The sequence below is a fragment of the Ochotona princeps genome, chromosome 15, assembly GCF_030435755.1.
Source record: "Ochotona princeps isolate mOchPri1 chromosome 15, mOchPri1.hap1, whole genome shotgun sequence".
Lineage (NCBI taxonomy): Eukaryota > Metazoa > Chordata > Mammalia > Lagomorpha > Ochotonidae > Ochotona > Ochotona princeps.
In genome coordinates, this window is record NC_080846.1 from 52014454 (window position 1) to 52031681 (window position 17228).

Consider the following 17228-nt stretch of genomic DNA (forward strand, 5'->3'; position numbering starts at 1 on the left):
CAACGGATCCATCTGCTTGTTTCTGTTGGCGGTTTTGGCGGTGGCGGCGGTGCGGTCAGTTGGTTGGGTTATGTTTTTCCTACCCGGAAACTGTGTATGAAAAGACCTTCATGGACTCATCCAGAACCTTGGCTGGTGTGGACCTCTTACCAAGTTTTCTTCAAAGATAGTGAGCCGCGCAGGGCTGGGACCTGTCTGAAGGCTGACCCTGTGTGTGGCTAGGTGGGGGGGGGGACGGTGGGGAGAGGAGGGATGCAAGAGGAAGTGTCCTGTGGCGTATGAATGTCATGCATGACTTATGATCACGGCATGCCATCATGCAAATCGTTTCTACGCATGGAACGGGCACGATGTTTTGGAACTGGCCTGAGCAAGCCTTCCTCAGTGTGAAGGAAGGGGACTGTTCACCCCCACCCATCTCCAAAGCACGCAACGCCCATGTGGAGAAGATACGCTCTGTGTCAAATAAACTAACAATTAGATGATGTGGGCTGAAGGCAAATGACTGCATGTTGTCTGTGGTGTATGGGTGTGTGTGTGTTTTCTTTGTGCCGCTTTAGCTTAACTAAGGTGAGAATGCAAAGGTAGTTTGCATGAACAAACTTTTCAAGTGATGCTTTTCTGTTTCCAAGAATCGACAGAATGAAAAAAAAAAAAAATCCATTTGGCTGCAGTAGAAACGCTGCCGGTCTCGGCAGTCTCTCCTCTGTCGTGTGTGTTTTTGTATCCTGTTAGTTTTGTCCTAAGCTGCATTGACTGATGTGGAACATGCAGTAACCACCTGCCCAAGCAAGTTAGAAAAAAAAAAATCTTTGAGTCCAGGGAGCAGGGTCCTTTGCCCCTTGGCAGGTCACTGCTCGAGATGCAACCGTGGGACATGGAAAGCAGACTACATTTGGCATAGGTCTTCTTCGGGTTAGTGTCCCCACAGCTGTTCTGAGTTGATAGGGATGCGGGAAGTCTGTAAACAATCGTTCACTTGCAAGTATTACATCGGCGTGGCATGGCGTGGCGTGGCGTGGCGGCTCCTCTGGCCGCCCTAACATTTGGACTCCCGGACCTCTTTCTGTCTTTTGGCTCTTTCCCTCCTGCCTTCCTCGGCCCGCTGCTGCTTCTCCTTCTCGGGTTTGGTCACGCTGTCGTAGGATGGGAGCGAGGCCGTGGACGGCGTGCTCTCCTTCTTCTCCCGCTGCGCGCCTCCGTTCTCCAGCTTGTTGGAAGCTGTCTTTTTGTAGATGAAGCCCCGCCGTGCCAGGTGTCCGCGGTAGGCGCGCTGCAGGACCACGGCTGACACCTCCTCCTGCTTGCGCCGCAGCGTGGTCGTGATGGGCTCGTAAGACACTTTGGAAGGGTTGGACGCCACGAACCGTTCCTCCATCTGCTGCCTCAGGATGTCCAGCTCCCCACTGTCTCCCAGGACCCGCTTGGTGAAGGCGAAGAGAATGTCCAGGCAGTGGATGCGGTCTCCGCTCACCATGGGCAGGTCCATGGCGATGAGCTCGATGGTGTTGGGCTTGGGCACCCGCAGCGGGTGCTCCAGCGCGTCGGCGAAGTCCGCCAGCTTACAGTACTCGATGAACTGCGTGGCGTCGGGGTCGAACTTCTCCCAGATCTCGTAGAAGGTCTCGAAGTCGTCCTCGCTCAGGGGGTCGGCGCTCTCCTCCGTGGCCACGCTGAAGTTCTCCAGGATGATGGCGATGTACATGTTGACCACGATGAGGAAGGAGATGATGATGTAGCTCACGAAGAAGAAGATGCCCACGGACGGGTTCCCGCAGTCCCCCTTGAAGCCGCTGCCCGGGTGCTCCTTCTCCAGGTTGCAGTCCGGCGGCCGGTTGAGGATGGGCAGCAGCAGGCCGTCCCAGCCGGCCGAGGTGGTGATCTGAAACAGGCAGATCATACTGTTGCCGAACGTCTCGAAGTTGAACATGTCGTCGATGCCGGCCTCGTGCTTCACGTAGGCGAAGTTGGACATGCCGAAGATGGAGAAGATGAACATGACCAGGAAGAGCAGGAGGCCGATGTTGAACAGGGCCGGCAAGGACATCATTAAGGCAAAGAGCAGAGTGCGAATTCCCTTGGCACCCTTGATCAGACGCAAGATGCGCCCGATACGGGCCAATCGGATGACTCGGAAGAGGGTGGGAGAAACAAAGTACTTTTCGATGATGTCGGCCAGGAACATTCCTAAGAGGGGGGAACACAGGAAGAGCTCAGAGAGGCCCTTTTGCTATGTTGTTTTTAACCTGCTCTCTGTGCAGTTCAAAGGGTTTTGCAGAGTCAGCGCCTTGCTGGGCAGTGGTTCATTTCCACGAAACATTCAGAGCTGTGCCTGGCCTGCAGGTTCCAGAGAGGCGAACACCTATCCACGCCTGCTTCCTCCCTGTCCATCCCCAGGGCATCTGGGACCCTAACGTGCGTGTCACTCTAGAACCATCCATCTAGTTCACAGCATGAGCCCCTGAGCAAGACAGAGCATCCCAGCACACCTCGGAAATGCTACTGTATCTGGTTTTAAAGATTTCTGTTCATTTGAGAGGCTGAATGACAACACACAGAGAGAGGCAGGAAGGGAGAGCGAGAAGGATCTTGAACCCACTGGTTCACTACCCATCACAGTCAAGGATGGGTCACACTAAAGCCAGAAAACAGGAACTCCACCTGGGCATCCCAAGTGAGTGCAGGGACCCACGTGCGTGGCCATCCTCTGCTTCATCTGGGTACCTAACAGGGTGTTGGATCAGAAGCAGAGCTGCCAAGACTCAAACTGGCACACCAATACTGGGAATCCAGAAAGTGCTGCCAGCAGTGGCTTAACCTCTATGCCACAATGCCAGCCCCCCACTCAACTATCTATCCTTTTAGATCTAGATGGACTTCTTCACAAAAGTGGGAGAGAGAATTGTGTGATCCCTATCTACGCCCAACCTCCCTCAGGCTGCTGTCTGAAATTGCAGATAGGTGCTGGGGCCTCTCCCACATGGGCGCAGGTTCAAGTCCTGGAGGCTCTCCTTCCCATGCAGCTCCCTGCTATGTGCCTGGAGAAGCAGTGGAGGGTGGCCAAATGCATGGGCCTCGACACCCACGTGGGAAGATCCAGGGTGGCATCCATCTGGGGGAATCAACCAGTGGATGGAAGACCTCTCTCTTGCTTTCTCATGCTGTAACTCTTTCAAATAAGAATAAACAAATCTTAAAAAAAAAAAAAACCCAAAAACCCACAGAGAAGCTGTGATGCTAAGGAGGCATAGCAGGATCAGGAGAGGAGAAGCTGGGGCAGAGGAAGGTGTCAGTATTTCCTCTCGCTGTCCAAGCCCTGACTAGCTACGAGGCTTCCACGAACACGAGGGACCGAGTCTAACTAGGGCAGTCTTTCATCCATAAGAATTCGCAAATAAAAGGCTACTGAATTCCTCTATTTAAATAAAGTTTTTTTAAATTTAATCATATTTATTTACTTGAAAGAGCAACAGAGAGAGAGAGAGGAGTTTTGATCTTCCATCCTTTGGGTCACTCCCTCAATGACCACAACAGCAGGATGCAGGCCAGCCTGCAGCAGGTGCAGGAGCTCCAGGCACATCCCCCACATGGGTGCCAGGGACCCAGGTACCTTCCCTCTCCCCTGCCACATCCCAGGAGCGTTCTAAGTTGGAAGACAACATGAACCAGTACTCCCACACTAGGATGCCGCACCTCAGTGCCTGCCACCACCTGCAGGGTTTTTGAGAAAAATCTTTTTCCTGTTGATTCACTCCCCAAGTGGCCACAATGGCCAAAGCTGAGCTGACCTGAAGCCAGGAGCCAGGAGCCTCCTCTAGGTCTCCCATATGGGTGCAGGATCCCAAGGCTTTGGGCCGTCCTCCACTGCTTTCCCAGGCCACAAGCAGGGAGCTGGATGGGAAGTGGAACAGTCAGGACATGAACCGATATCCATATGGGATGCTGGCACTTACAGGGGAGGGATTAGCCAACTGAGCCATCACTCTGGACCTCCTCCTTGGAGGTTTTAAAGCCTGGAAATGGTCAATTTTCAGAAGAGAAGAGTTTGCAGAAATCCACAGAGTAAGCCAAACAACCTCTTGCAGCTCCTTCAGGAACTGGAGACCCACGGGGGTATTTGAGTTCCTAGAAAAATCTCTGTCCCACAGGACCTAAGATGACTTCTCAGCTGCCTCTTCTCATTCCTCAGTGAAGTCACACTCAGTGCCCACCAGGGATCAGGTGACACCCGTGCATCAGGAGTTCCCCCAAGCTGAGCCATCCCTTATCCAAAATATTCGGGACAAGACGGGTTTGGGGATGTGAATTTTGGAATACTTGCATATATATATTATGAGATATAAGGGCCCCAATCTAAACATGAAGTTTGTGCTTGTCTCACATACAGACATGGTCACAAAGGCCATTTTCACAGCACTTTGCGTGTGCAGGTGTGTGGACTGTGACCTGTTACACGAGGTGAAGTTTCCTGCTTGATTTAGGTTTCCCAGCACTTTGGATTTAGCATCTTAGGATGAGGGATGTGTAAGCCATACTTGCTGCAGAGGGAAGACGATGGGCAAGGCAGAACACGTTTGTTTTCCACAGAAATGGGGCAGACAGCAGTCCAGGCCATGGGAACACCACTTCAAGGGACACTCTGAGTGACTCCAGGAAGAGTTTTACCTAACTTCTCTTAACTCTTGAAGAGCGGTAGATGTTTGATGTGGTACTGAAGCTGCTGCTTGAGATGCTCATAGTAGAGAACCTGTTTGAGTCCCGGCTCTTCCTGCTTGTAATGCATATCATGGGTGGGAGGGTTGGGCCCAGCTTAAGCAGCTGAGCCTCTGCTGCTCCCTATGGGAGACCCAGCTGGAGCGCCACGCTGCTGGTTATGGCTTGGCCCAGCTCTGGCTGCTGTGGGCAACTGCGGAGTGAGCCAGCAGTTGGGAGAGTTCTGCCTGTTTGCTTTTCAAATGGAATGAAAGGTGCGTGGCTGGGGTTGTGATAGAATGGATAATGTGGACACCTGCAACGCGAGCATCCCATAGGGGCGCCACTTTGTGTCTCAGTTACCCCACTTCTAATCCAGCTGCTCCCTGCTGAATGGCCTGGGAAAGTAGCAGAGGACGGCCCCAGTGCTTGGGCCCCTCCCTGCATCCACCTGGGAGACTTGAAAGAAGCTCCTGGCTCCTGGCTTCAGCCTGGCCCAGCTCCTGCTATTACGGCCATTTGGGGAGTAAATTAGTGGCTTGAAGCTGTAGCTTTGCCTTTCAAATAAATTAAATCTTTTTTTAAAGATAGAGAGTTAGATAGATAGAAAGTTAGAGAGAGAGAAGGAATCCCCCAGTGGCCACAATGGCTACAGCTGAACCAATCTGAAGCCAGGAGCCAGGAGCCTCTTCCAGGTCTCCCATGTAGGTGCAGGGTCTCAAACACTTGGGTCACCCTCTGCTGCTTTCCCAGGCCATTCAGCAGGGAGCTGGATCAGAAGTGGCACAATGAAACAGAAACTGGAGCCTCTGTGGGATACCAGCACTGCAGGTGGTAGCTCTACTGAGGTGCCACAGTGCAGCTCCAAGAAAATAAATCTTAAAAAAAAAAAAAGATAATTCCTAAACAAATCAATGGTGTTTGAGTAAATTTCCAGTTATTAGCTCTCACTCATTCCCCCTATTTACCTGAGACGCCCATGGAAGGCCTGGGGCATGATGTAGTCTGTGGAACTTCTATGCCACTCAACAGTGGACAAGCGGAAAAGCTCACCAGCAGTGGGCCAGGGCAGTCCCGCCTGGCACGTGTTCTGTGGGACACTGGGAGTGGGCCCCAGAGGCCAGGATGTGGGCTGGGCCCTGCCTGCTTACTTGCTGCGACACCAACTGGTGGCCCCCTGGTGCCTCACCTCTCAAGACCTCAGAGGGGTGCCAGGTGGGTGGCGGAAGCCGAAGGTGCTCAGTGTAACAGCTGGCATGTGGTGGGTACATGCCATGCAAACGTGCCACAGCATTTCTTGCACCGGCAGAAGGGTGCTGTGGTCCAACCAGGCAGGAAGGCATGCCCAAGTCACACTGGATCCTCCTGTGGGGGCTCCAAGAGCTTCCCAGGGCCTGTGTGCCCTGGGAAACCTCCAAAGGGGAATGAAGGTGCCATGTTCCCCAAGGGGATTTTAACAGGGGACACGCGAGGTCCACATACTTTTGCCCCCACTGCTCTGAAGCACAGACCAAGAGTTGGGCCAGGGGAAGCCAGCCGCCTTCAGGATTCAGAGATGCCACCTTGTTCAGACCAGACAGGCCAACAGGGCCCTGGCACTGACTCTCCTGAGGTCTCAGGCAGTTCTACCTGCATGTCTCAAGATGCCTTACAGGGAGGGCAGCCCCTGGGTAGCATCACCTGCCTCACCTGCCAGGATCTCTCTTGCCTTGCTTTAGGCCAAAGCAAAATGCACGTGGTCACTGAGCAAAGCGCAGGTCACTTTGGGGCCTGCTCAAGCTCTGCTTCTGCCGCCTCCCTGCTGAGTGACCTTGCACCACTCCACTGGGACCATGCAAATAGACAACTGCTTCTGGGGTTTTCCTGGGGCCCAAATGAGGTCATCCAGGCACAGACTGTCCCAGCCTGCTGTCCAATCCCAGCACACAAATGCTTCTCTCAGCAGCGCAGCAGCAAAAGCATCACAAGAAGCTTCCAGATGGATTTTGTTAAGATCTAGCTCAATACTTTCTCTCCTTTTTTTTCTGCCCCGCCCACCCCGCCTAGTCACACAGTTTCTGCCCAGCGCTAACTCACTGCAGTGGTCATCCAGATGAAGCGGGGGCTGCACATCTGTCCCAGGTCATGTGACACAAGCCCCCCCCCCGTGCGCCCCGCCCACTCACCCACAATGGACAGGATGACCACCACAAAGTCGAAGATGTTCCAGCCGATGGTGAAGTAGTAGTGCCTCAGGGCAAACATCTTGAGCACGCACTCGCAGGTGAAGAAGATGACGAAGACCAGGTTGATCCAGTAGAGGATGTTCTCCATCTGCTTGCTCTGCGTGTCCGTTTCCACCATCATCGTCACCATGTTAAGGCAGATGAGCATCATGATGACAATGTCAAAAGCTTGCTGCGTCACAAAGTCGAACACGATGCCCTGGATTTTGTTCTGGCGGGGAGGAGGGAGAGACAACGGGACTCAGGCAGTCTCTTCCGAGTGGGGCCCTGGTGGCCAGCTGGCTTCTTCTCTCTGGGAGACTCCATCCGCCTGGCTCCACCCAGCCCCTGTCCCTGGTGTCTCTGACTGTCCCCCCACCGTCAACCGAGGGTACCCTTTGCGGCTACCCTAACTCTTCATTCCAAGACTGTGGTGCTGGGAGAGCCCATACGTTCCTACTGCTTATACCACACTACTGCACCTGTGCCCACTCTAGCCGGTTCCTTGGACCAAGTGCCAAATCCCCACTTTTTCCTCCCATACTTGAGCCATCACCACCGCACCACCTCTCCTTCTTCTCCAAATTTCACTTATTTCTCCAGGCTCTGGAGCCGGAAAGCCAAGGCTTATCCTTGGCTGCTGCTTCTCCCTTGCCTTGCACCTGTTCCAAGAAAGCCCTGCTGATGCTTCCTCCAAGCACGCAACATCACCTGTCACCTGGTGGCACCGGGCTGCCATCCTGTCGGCTTCCAGAGGAGGTGAGGGCCAGGCCGATGCAGACCCACCCTGCGGCCTCTGTTCTTGGCCATGCCGCTCACTTACTTGCCCCCCAGGACGTCCCACAATCTATGGTAGCCATTTACTTACTTCCTCTCTGTCTTCCCTTAACTGAAAGCTGCAAGGCAACATTTCTACATTTTGCTAATCACAAAAGATTCTTAGGTGTTCAGTGGATATTTGCTGAGCAAAATGTAGATCACTTCTTAATTAATGCTTCTTTACTATACTAAGGTTATTTTTTAAGAACTTATTTATTTACCAGAGAGTGAAAGAGGAGAGAGCAGAAAGAGAAAGAAAAAGAGCAAGCACCCACCCCCACATGCCTGCCACTGGTGGGGCTGGGCCGGACCAACGGCAGGAGCCAGGAACTCCATGCAGCTCTCCTGCCTGGTTGGCAGGTGCTTTGAGGCATCACTGCTGGCTCCTAGCGTGCGTTAGCAAGAAGCCGAACAGAAGTGGAGTAGCTAGGATTCAACCCGGCACTCACAAAATGGGATGTGGGAGTCCCCAGCCCGGCTTAATCTGCTGGGCTACAAAACCCGCCCTGTGGACCAGTGACTTTAGTGGAAGAAAACACACCCCTCACATGCAAAGGACTGGATGTGGTTTTATGCATCATGTCCTTTCCCTCTTGCTTCAGTCCCATTTCTAATGCAAAATGCAAAGTACACATCCAGCGTTTGAGATTCTTGACTTCTTTCTGACACGTGCCCACTGCCTTGGGCTTAGCCGGTTTTTCTGATGACTCTGATGCGGTGGTTTGTACCTGTCCTGCAGCACCAGGGCCACAGCAGGTGCAGAGGTGATGCAAGGATCGGAGAAGGGGGATGCTTGGGGAAGAACTTGGGAAAGCCAACACTGAGTCCCAGCCAAGGCCTGTGCTGTCTGAAGGCTGCTTCAGGAGAGGAAATCAGGGCATCCGACTTGACTCCCCTTCTGCCCACAAACAGCCAGAAGACTCACTTGCTGAGGATGGACGAAAGCCAAAGATTGGCTTTCGTTTTTCAAGTCCATTGTTACTTTCTGTCTGCCTCTCCCAGAGTGGGCTCAGCAGGATGGGTCATGGACGAAGCAGCGTGGGAGCCACTCCAGGCTGTAACCCCTGCTTCTCTGCTGTCCTGTCCATGTGTTCTGTCTGGAGGAGGAGCAGCAGGCACTAGGCAGTCTGTCGCTCACCTCTCCCTTCCTCACAGGATGCTCAGTGATGCCTCTCTTTGGCCACAGGTGTCTGGCTCTGCCCTCGGCCTACCTAGTGTACTCACCAGTGGGCGGGGGATGGGTTTCTGGGGCTTCTTGGAGCCCAGCTTCTTCATGGCGTTGTAGTATTTCTTCTGCTCCTCCGTCATGAAGATGTCCTGGCCTCCAAAGTAAAGGAGGGAAGACAAGGGGAGACGCAGTTACAAGTGGCTCTCTGGAGGTGCTCAAAGGAGACGGGGACCAGTCCGTCCTCCTCTTCCGCGGTTGGTTTAGCTAAAAGCTGTCCCAGCGTGAGGCCAACCTGGCATCATGTATCCCTCTTCCGTGAGATCCCTGCCTTGGCGGGCAGCCCGGGCTTTGGGAGATCGGCCAAGTGCTGATCCCATTACAGATTACCTGGCAAGTGTGGACTTGAGAGCCAGTCACAGCTCAGAGTCTCACTACGAATTTCTGCCTCGCTTTCTTGATCAAAATTTTTAGAGTCTCAAGAAGCAGACATTTACATCTGGTCAATGGCTCATTCATCATAGGCAACTTCCAACTTGAGAAGCTCTGGGGCAAGAAGGCCATTGGAGGGCTTCTTAGTGTTTACTGGGAAGGACTAGACTCGGGGTCATCTTTTGGCTTTGGGAACTTTGGGCTAAATAAGGAGGGGAATTTTTCCAAGGGTGAGCTCTCAAGTCTGGATGGTGCAGGGGGCCACGTGTCTGGCTTTCAATCTAGCCCTTCCTTGCCGCACATTGCGGCCGTTCATCTGCTTCCTTCTCCGGCTCCCTCACCCTGCTGCCAGAGGGATCATCTGGCTTCCCTCACAAACTGGTAACCTGGCCTCAAGAATAAAAGACCATTGGTCAGTGTGGCAAGCCACCCCATCCAGTCCCAAACAGAATGAGCTGGTAGGGGTTCACGTTCTGTAAGGACCACTGAGACACTGAGGTGCCATGCAGCTAGTGGAAAAAGAGAAGCAGGGACTCTTGTTCTTTAGAGAGGAGGGCAGAGTGCCTGCCAGCTAGCTAGACCCCCAACCACCAGCAAGGAGGGGAGGAGACCTATCTTTTTCTTTTGTTGATTGAAGTTATCGATGATGACACCAATGAACAGGTTCAGGGTGAAGAAGGAGCCGAAGATGATGAAGATGACAAAATAGATGTACATGTAGATGTTATCCTCATATTTAGGCTGCTCGTCAGGCTGTCAAGGGGTAGGAGAAAAGGACAGAGTCAGCTCCTGGCTTGGGGACCAGGGCCAAGGTCAAGCGCCAAGATGCTGGCCCCATGAGCTGCATCTGAGCTGAGGGTTGGGAGGGAGCCCTAGAGGTCCTCCACACCGGCAGGTGCTGTCCTGTGTGACTGTGGAGGCTGTGCAGGACATGAGGCAAGGGGGAGGGGGTGCTGTGTGCTGGGAATCACACTTCTTTCCAAGCAGGAGAGCAGAGCAGATGGCTCCCCTGGGGCTAAGTGCTACTCAACAGTCCAAACACCTGGAGCCAAATGTCAGAGAGAGAGAGAGAGAGAGCGCGAGATGACTTACTGGGAGGAGGAGAATGATCTGTAATCCGCAAAATGAGTCACAGATGGTTACAATACAATGGCCACTCTTCCCGCCACCCACACCCCTCCCTCCCTCCCTCCAGCCGGGCCCCGGAACCACGGTGCCTTACCTTGCGGGAGTCCACAGCTGCATACATGATGTCCATCCAGCCTTTGAAGGTTGCCTGGCAAACAGAGGGAGTCATGAGCCTGTGCCTGGAAGCAGGTGGGCAGGAGCCTGGGCAAGAGTCCTAGAGGCCAGGCTGCAGTTCAGTAACAGCCTCCTCCCATGGACACAGAATCTTCTGCTGCTTAACACAAGGGGACTCCACAAACTTGGTGGAAAATGGAATTAAAGATGTAAGTTTAATTTTGGTGCAAAAAGACCACTGAAACGCACGCCTAAGAGATGCCTTCAAAATGTTCACTCGAAGTGTGCAGTATGGGAAAAAAAAAAAAACACCTATGCACAGATTTAACTGTTCTGTGCATGAACATAAACTCTGCAACCACTTTTCCATGGACTGTTTTGGGTACTCTTGTACCCAAGAAAGTCCCTGAGACTAACAAGACACAGTGGTGACTGGATCAACACTGTTAGAAAAGGCCTGTAACAGGTGCCTCAGAAGGCTATAGCAAATGCATATTTATGAGCAAACGGCAGGGACCTACTGAAGGAATGCCACCCTCCACTGAGAAGCCTCTTCCAAAATGCTAAATAAGCACCGGGGGTTCTGGAGAGTCTTGCTTGCTTGGAATCAATCATGGCTAAGCAGATCCATATTCTCCATATTTTAGTGACTCCACTGGATTCTATAACCTTCCAGGGTGTGGGAAGCTTTACTCAAGGGAAGGCCCTGGCACTACCAAGCCGGTAGTGTCTGGCCGGCATTGGGTGGCGACTTGGGGACTTGGGGAACCCCAGGATCTGACTGGCTGGTTGACGTGCACTTGTTTCCCGGAGCTGCCCCAATTTAATGTGTGGGTGTCATTTCTTGACCTGGGGGCGAACACAAGCAAAAGAGCTTACGAGTATGAAACATTCCTGCTCATTCCACTCATTCTTTTATTGCCAGCTCACAATGAGTGCCTGCTTCCTATGTGTGCACTGTTAGGGCCAGGGCTTTACCTGCATGAATACTTTTAATATTCTCAACAAGTGCATGATGAAAGCCTGGCAACAACTGTATTGAAAACGCACATAGCAATTATCATCTATCCTTCCCATGGGGTGAGCATTGTGTGTAGAAACTTAAAAAAAAAAAAAAATCACCAATCCTGCTAACCACCAAGTGAGGTCTTACTATCTACACTTCGGATGACGGAACAAAGAGAGGCTGAGGGGTTTGACCAGAGTTCTGTATCCAATCAGTAGAATATAACTCCAATCTGCAACTGAGTCAACTGGTGAGTTTTTGCTACATGGAATGGTTTGCCAGATGTGCCCCGCCCCCCTCAACAACAAAAGACAATCAAGTAAGGGATAAAACGAAATTAGGCAAAAGAGAATGATCGACAGGACCCATTAGAGCTTTCCCCCAGGGCATGGACCGAGCTGCACCACAGCTGTCAGGCAAGGAAACTGGTTCTTACCACAATTAGCATCACTTTTTCTTGTCTGTGCACTTAAAATTCTCTTGATTTCCCCTGCCGTGCCTCTTTAGCCATGCACTCAGGCCTGGGGAGATTAGGTGATCTCTACAGCAGCCCCCCATTTTGTTTCTGAGCACAGTATGAGGTTCCCTTCCAGGGGAAACCTTGGAGGTGTAGGGGCCAGAGAAGCCTTTGGACACGGCTTCCTCCTTGATCCCAGCCCAAGGAACGCCCTGGCTCCCGCCAAGCTGCGGTGAGCAGGGCTGAGGGGGCGGGGTGCGTCTCCTTACCACTTGAAGCAGAGCCAGGTAGCCTGCCCCGACATTGTCAAAGTTGATTTTCACATTCTTCCACCTGATCTCCGTGTTGTTCCCCTCCATGAGTTTCTCACACTCGGTTTTGTTGTTGACAATCTCAATTTCGAATCGGATCTCGGAGGTCTCGTTGAAGCAGTAGTGGTACTTTCCCGCAAAGAGGTTAACTCCCATGATGCTGAAAATCAGCCAGAAGATGAGACACACCAGCAGCACATTCATGATGGAGGGGATGGCACCCACCAAGGCATTCACCACCACCTGTGTTGGAAGGGGAGGCTGCTGAGTGTCTGGAGGGGGTGTTGGGCAGGCATGCTTCTTTTGGTTTTCAGGAGGGGAAAGGCATTTGTGTGGCTTGTGGCGCTATGGAAACATCTAGGTTCCCTCTGGGATGAGACTAATCAGATGGAACTGCAAGCAGGAGCCAAGATGTCTGTCTTTGGAGGAATTTTCACATATACCATCTTCATTGCAACTCAGGCCAATCGCCTTTGCTCTTCAATCCCAGGCACCAACTTGGGACTGAAACAAGTACCGCTTATATTCCAGTCTCCTTTCTCCTCAACTCAGAAAATATGCTCCCTGCGGCAAAAACGTGAGCAGTTCCACGCTCCCGGGCTGCCTTTCAATAGACATTCCCCCTCTGAAAAACAAAGTAGGTTCGTTCAAACCACACAGCGCTGCCCTCCGAGACCGGCGGTGAGGCAGTCGATGGCACGTAACATCTCTTGTAAGACCAGGCAAGGGCACTTATCTTATTTCAGGCAATAGCTGAGCATGCACATTTTGCAGGCTCAAGAAAAATTAAAAAAAAAAAAAAAAGAAGCTATATTCCCTCTACCAAACAGTGTAAAATAAAATGCAAACAGATGTGCTTTTTCCACTCAAGGGAGTTAATTTTCTGACTTGCTGCATCTAAGAGGAGCCCCTGCTTTAGGGAAATCCTAAAGTGTCTCTGCCCATTCCAAGGATAACATTTCATGGGGTGGGATGGAGGACAGGGCTGGCTCTCATTTCTGCCCTGATTCCCTACTCATCTTAAGTAGGATATGCCCAGAAAGGTTACCCTGATCTGCAAATAGCTTGTTTCTTCCTTTTTCCAGTATCCAGGAAGATTAATAGAGTGAAGACAGTGGGTAAAGCAGAAATGAGTCTTTTCTCCTGCAGTTTTGTTCAGAGGCGGTAACAAGCACCAACACATCCGTGTATCGGCACTCCAGGGCAGGAGCAGGGCCAGGATGGGGACATGACCGGCTGCCCATCGGCCAAATGCAAAGGTGGGACGGTCACGCTGTACATCACCGCCAGGGGGCAGCTCCGGGCTCTCTCACATGGGCCTGCGTGGATTAATTTTCCCTGCCTTGGACTGCATTCTTACTCATCACAATGCATGGCTAAGAGCTCCTTCGTCCATCCTACATTAAAAAAAAAAAAAAAAAAAAGGCACCAATAGTCTGCTCAGGATCTTCCTTTCTAGCTGGGAACATCTGTTCTGTTTCTTCAACTCATGTATGATCATAGACCTTTGGAGTACAAGGCAGTTATTTTTTGATTCTTGGACCAATGAACCTCTTCTAGACCAGACAGCTCTTTCCTTAATCTAAAATGCTCATGACTTGGTGATATGGTGACCACTTCGAGCAGGTAGAGCCACAGTAGCTGACATTTGGAAAATTCTCGATATGACTGTGGAGAACACAATGCGTGTGGATTTAGTCAGATGACCACATTCGTCCGGTCATCGGATGGGAGTACTTCCCTCCTCATTCTGCTGCTCGTCCTTTGGTGGGAACACCAGAAAGCAACGCGAGGTAAAACGAATGGGCAAGAGGCCGATCCCTATGTGGGAGAATCATTTCCCAAACAATCAGAGAGGAGGTTATGGGGAGAGGTCAATGCTCAGATCTACAGGACAGCAGTGTCACTGAGCTTCATGACATAGCAATGACCTTGCAGTAGGCCAGTGAAAGTAGGGAGACAGGCCCCGAGAAGTGAAACCTGAATCAGAACCTACACCCACTCAGAGAAACCTTCAACATAATGGCCTTGAACCTCTTCTAGAAGACCCTGAGTCCACTAGGGTCTATGCATCCCAGTGAGATATGGGATGAAGGTCACAGCACAGGGGGAGCACCGGACGGCTGACAGAATGATCTACTGGGACGTTTAGATGCACAAATCTCACCAAAGGAATCCATGCACAAAGGTGTGGCTGAGCCTCGTTCTCTGAGGCAACAGAGAAAACTATAAAATCCAGTGTTTGGTAAGCTTCTTATCTTAGTTTTATGAAGAAAACCATAGAGAGTGGCTGAAACTCATTAGTAATTCTTCTTTGCTGAGGACATGAGCTGCTAAGCAGCAATCCTCACAGGTTAAAGTGGAAATGAACTGTGCTCCACACACATGACCTTTTGCTGTGACTTAAGAACCAAAGGGGCAAGAAACTAAGAAACTTGTTCTCCCACGTTGCCTTTAATGACTGCAGAAAATCCATTACTGTTGGGAGCTAGTCTAGAAAAACGACTCAAAGTTGGGTTCTAGCAAGTTTTAAAAAGTGCCTCCCCCCACCCCTTGCCCAGTGGAAGATTATACCTAGCAATTGATACAAATCTCATTTCATCCATGAGAAAATGCCAATGGCTACTAATTCTTAAGGCGGGTTTGTCTTCTCTCTAACGCCTAGGATGTTGCTCGTCAGGCATGGTGAGATCTGTCAAACAGCTTCAAGTATCTGGCAGAGGGAACATGGCCTTCATGGACAGCTGTGCACTGACAAACAACAAAAACGCATGCAGGTCTCATAGCATCACTATGATGGATTCTCAACAACTGAATAAGCACAGCAAAACAAAACAAAACAAATCTCTGAATGAAGATTACTATGGAGGAGAGAAAAGCAAAGAACTACATTAAGTGTTCCTTTGTCAGGAGCGGGAGTGTTTTCAATGTTCTGGTCTTTGGTTTGAGGAAGGAGAGAGGAGGAGACGGAAGTCAGCGGCCCAGGACAGGCTGGGGGTCAAAGGCTCCCTCTTGAGTGAACGTCTGAGCCTACAAGATCGGAGCAGCACAGGGACAGTTGAGGCCATCTGCATGGACGGTGTTCAGTTCCTGAAGAGCTCTCATTATTTAAGTTTTTCTAAGGGCAACCTCTCAAGTGCTGGCAGACAGAAGAACCCCAACAATGCAAAACCCGTGCCCCTATGATCACAATCATGAAGAAATAACATGGATCTACCTGACACTTGGCTTGTCACTGGGTCAAATGCAGTTTTTCCTTCTTGTAGTCACTCTTCCACAGGAGGGCTGGGAGGCTGCAGGCCAGCAGTGGGACCCCAGAGCTCTCTGTGCCCAGCTAGGGCCCAGCCAGTGTCAGGGCTGATGGCTGACACCCTCCGTCTCCTCCCTCCCCACTCATACATCCCCACCCCTGTCCCAGAGCTTCCCTTCCTGAAATGCTTTAAATCAATGATTTTAAATCATAACTTTGGGTTCAGACTTATCCATGCCAATATTATGAGAATTCAAACAGCTTGTGGAAAATAGGAGTAAAAGTTTCTTTTGGTGCCCCAACTGTTTTTGGGAAAATATGTGCAGTTTTCATTGTATGCATTTTGCACAAACTTTTGCAAGAGCTTTCCTATTTTATGTGGCTGGGGGAAAACCCTTTGATGTAGATATTTTTTCAAATAAAACTGATTTTTTCCTAGTGTTTCTCAAACAGAATTTTTTGGGACTGTCATTGTATCCACTTTGGATCTCTGGGCTCCTCAGCTCTTGTGAAAGCCAACAGGTGAGCTGTCGGGAGAACGGGTCCTGGATTAGGATCACCCTGACAATTTCCTGGGTGCCAAGAGGCACCCAGCGGACGGTGAGGCCCATACCTGTCACAGCCATGGCGGGCACGAATGGGCATCCAGACAGAGCCGTGAGGTCAGAGGCTGGGTTGGGCACTGCTGGGCCTTTCTGCAGGTATGGCCGGCCTCCACTGAGGAGCCCCAGGATCAGTGTGAGGATGTGTGTGGGGTGAGGTGGGAGGGGGTCCCAGGCTGTGGAGTTTAGCTACAATACTGCAAACATTCAGTCTCCAAAAAGCTTTCAGCCGCATCACGTCCACAGTGTTTCTGTCACCAGAGTGGACAGTCGGTTCTTACAGGACAAGTAGGCTCTGTGAACACTTTCGCTCTTTCTGAAAAATGTGTGCTGCTGGTGGTAGCTGGGTAGGGCAGAGCACTTGCACCCCATTCTCATTCCCACCGTAGCCAACTGCACCTGTGCCCTGCCCCTGAAATTAGCCCGAGCCTAACAAGGCCTTACAGCGCACACTCTGAAACCTCTCTTGTCCGCGGGAGAAAAGCCTCAGAAAGTCCAGGTTGGCCTGCTGAAATTTAAAAACATGGGTTTCTCCTGCCGTGGAATTGTCCTTCCTGCTTACGCCTACTAAGCCAGACTGTGACTGCGCTACAGAGGAAACAGGGTCCCAAACAAACTGCAACAAAGCCAAGTCTCTATGCCGGTGCAGCCGTCGTGGACCCGAGGCTGGCGAGGGCAGCAGCATGGTCCTGGTGGCCAGTGTGTCCGCTCAGTCCCGCCTCGTGTGGGCGACTTGAACAGGTTCACGTTTGTGCTCACACTCCTGAGCTGTGCGTGTTTCAAACAGCATGTCCTCTGGTTTGCTCTCCTGCATGCATTCCACATGTGGGCTGCCATGAGCTTTCTGGGTCTCCTTAAAGTAAATAACAAGCCTTCTGGATAACCATAGGACAAAGGTGACCAGCAAGGTTGGTGGTGCAATTTAATTTTAGGAAATAGACTGTGTGGTATGTGTGTGTGCACACGCAGGTGCCCGCGCGCGCACCCACAAGCACTGAAACCTAAAGAGGCAAGAAAGGTACCCGAGCAGGCACCTGCTTGCCCAGGT

General features: G+C 51.5%; 1 protein-coding gene across 1 annotated transcript in view; it reads right to left on the reverse strand.

Moving 5' to 3' along the window:
* Positions 1 to 231: 231 nt before the first annotated feature.
* Positions 232 to 17228, reverse strand: part of SCN8A (sodium voltage-gated channel alpha subunit 8) — a 192335-nt gene continuing 175338 nt past the window's right edge. The window contains exons 22-27 of the mRNA XM_058673528.1: positions 12287 to 12571; positions 10535 to 10588; positions 9928 to 10065; positions 8940 to 9044; positions 6858 to 7128; positions 232 to 2187 (exon numbers count right to left, since the gene is read on the reverse strand). Coding sequence (XP_058529511.1) covers positions 1040 to 2187; positions 6858 to 7128; positions 8940 to 9044; positions 9928 to 10065; positions 10535 to 10588; positions 12287 to 12571 — 2001 coding nt within the window. The 3' untranslated portion in view covers positions 232 to 1039. The remainder of the gene's footprint in view (positions 2188 to 6857; positions 7129 to 8939; positions 9045 to 9927; positions 10066 to 10534; positions 10589 to 12286; positions 12572 to 17228) is intronic.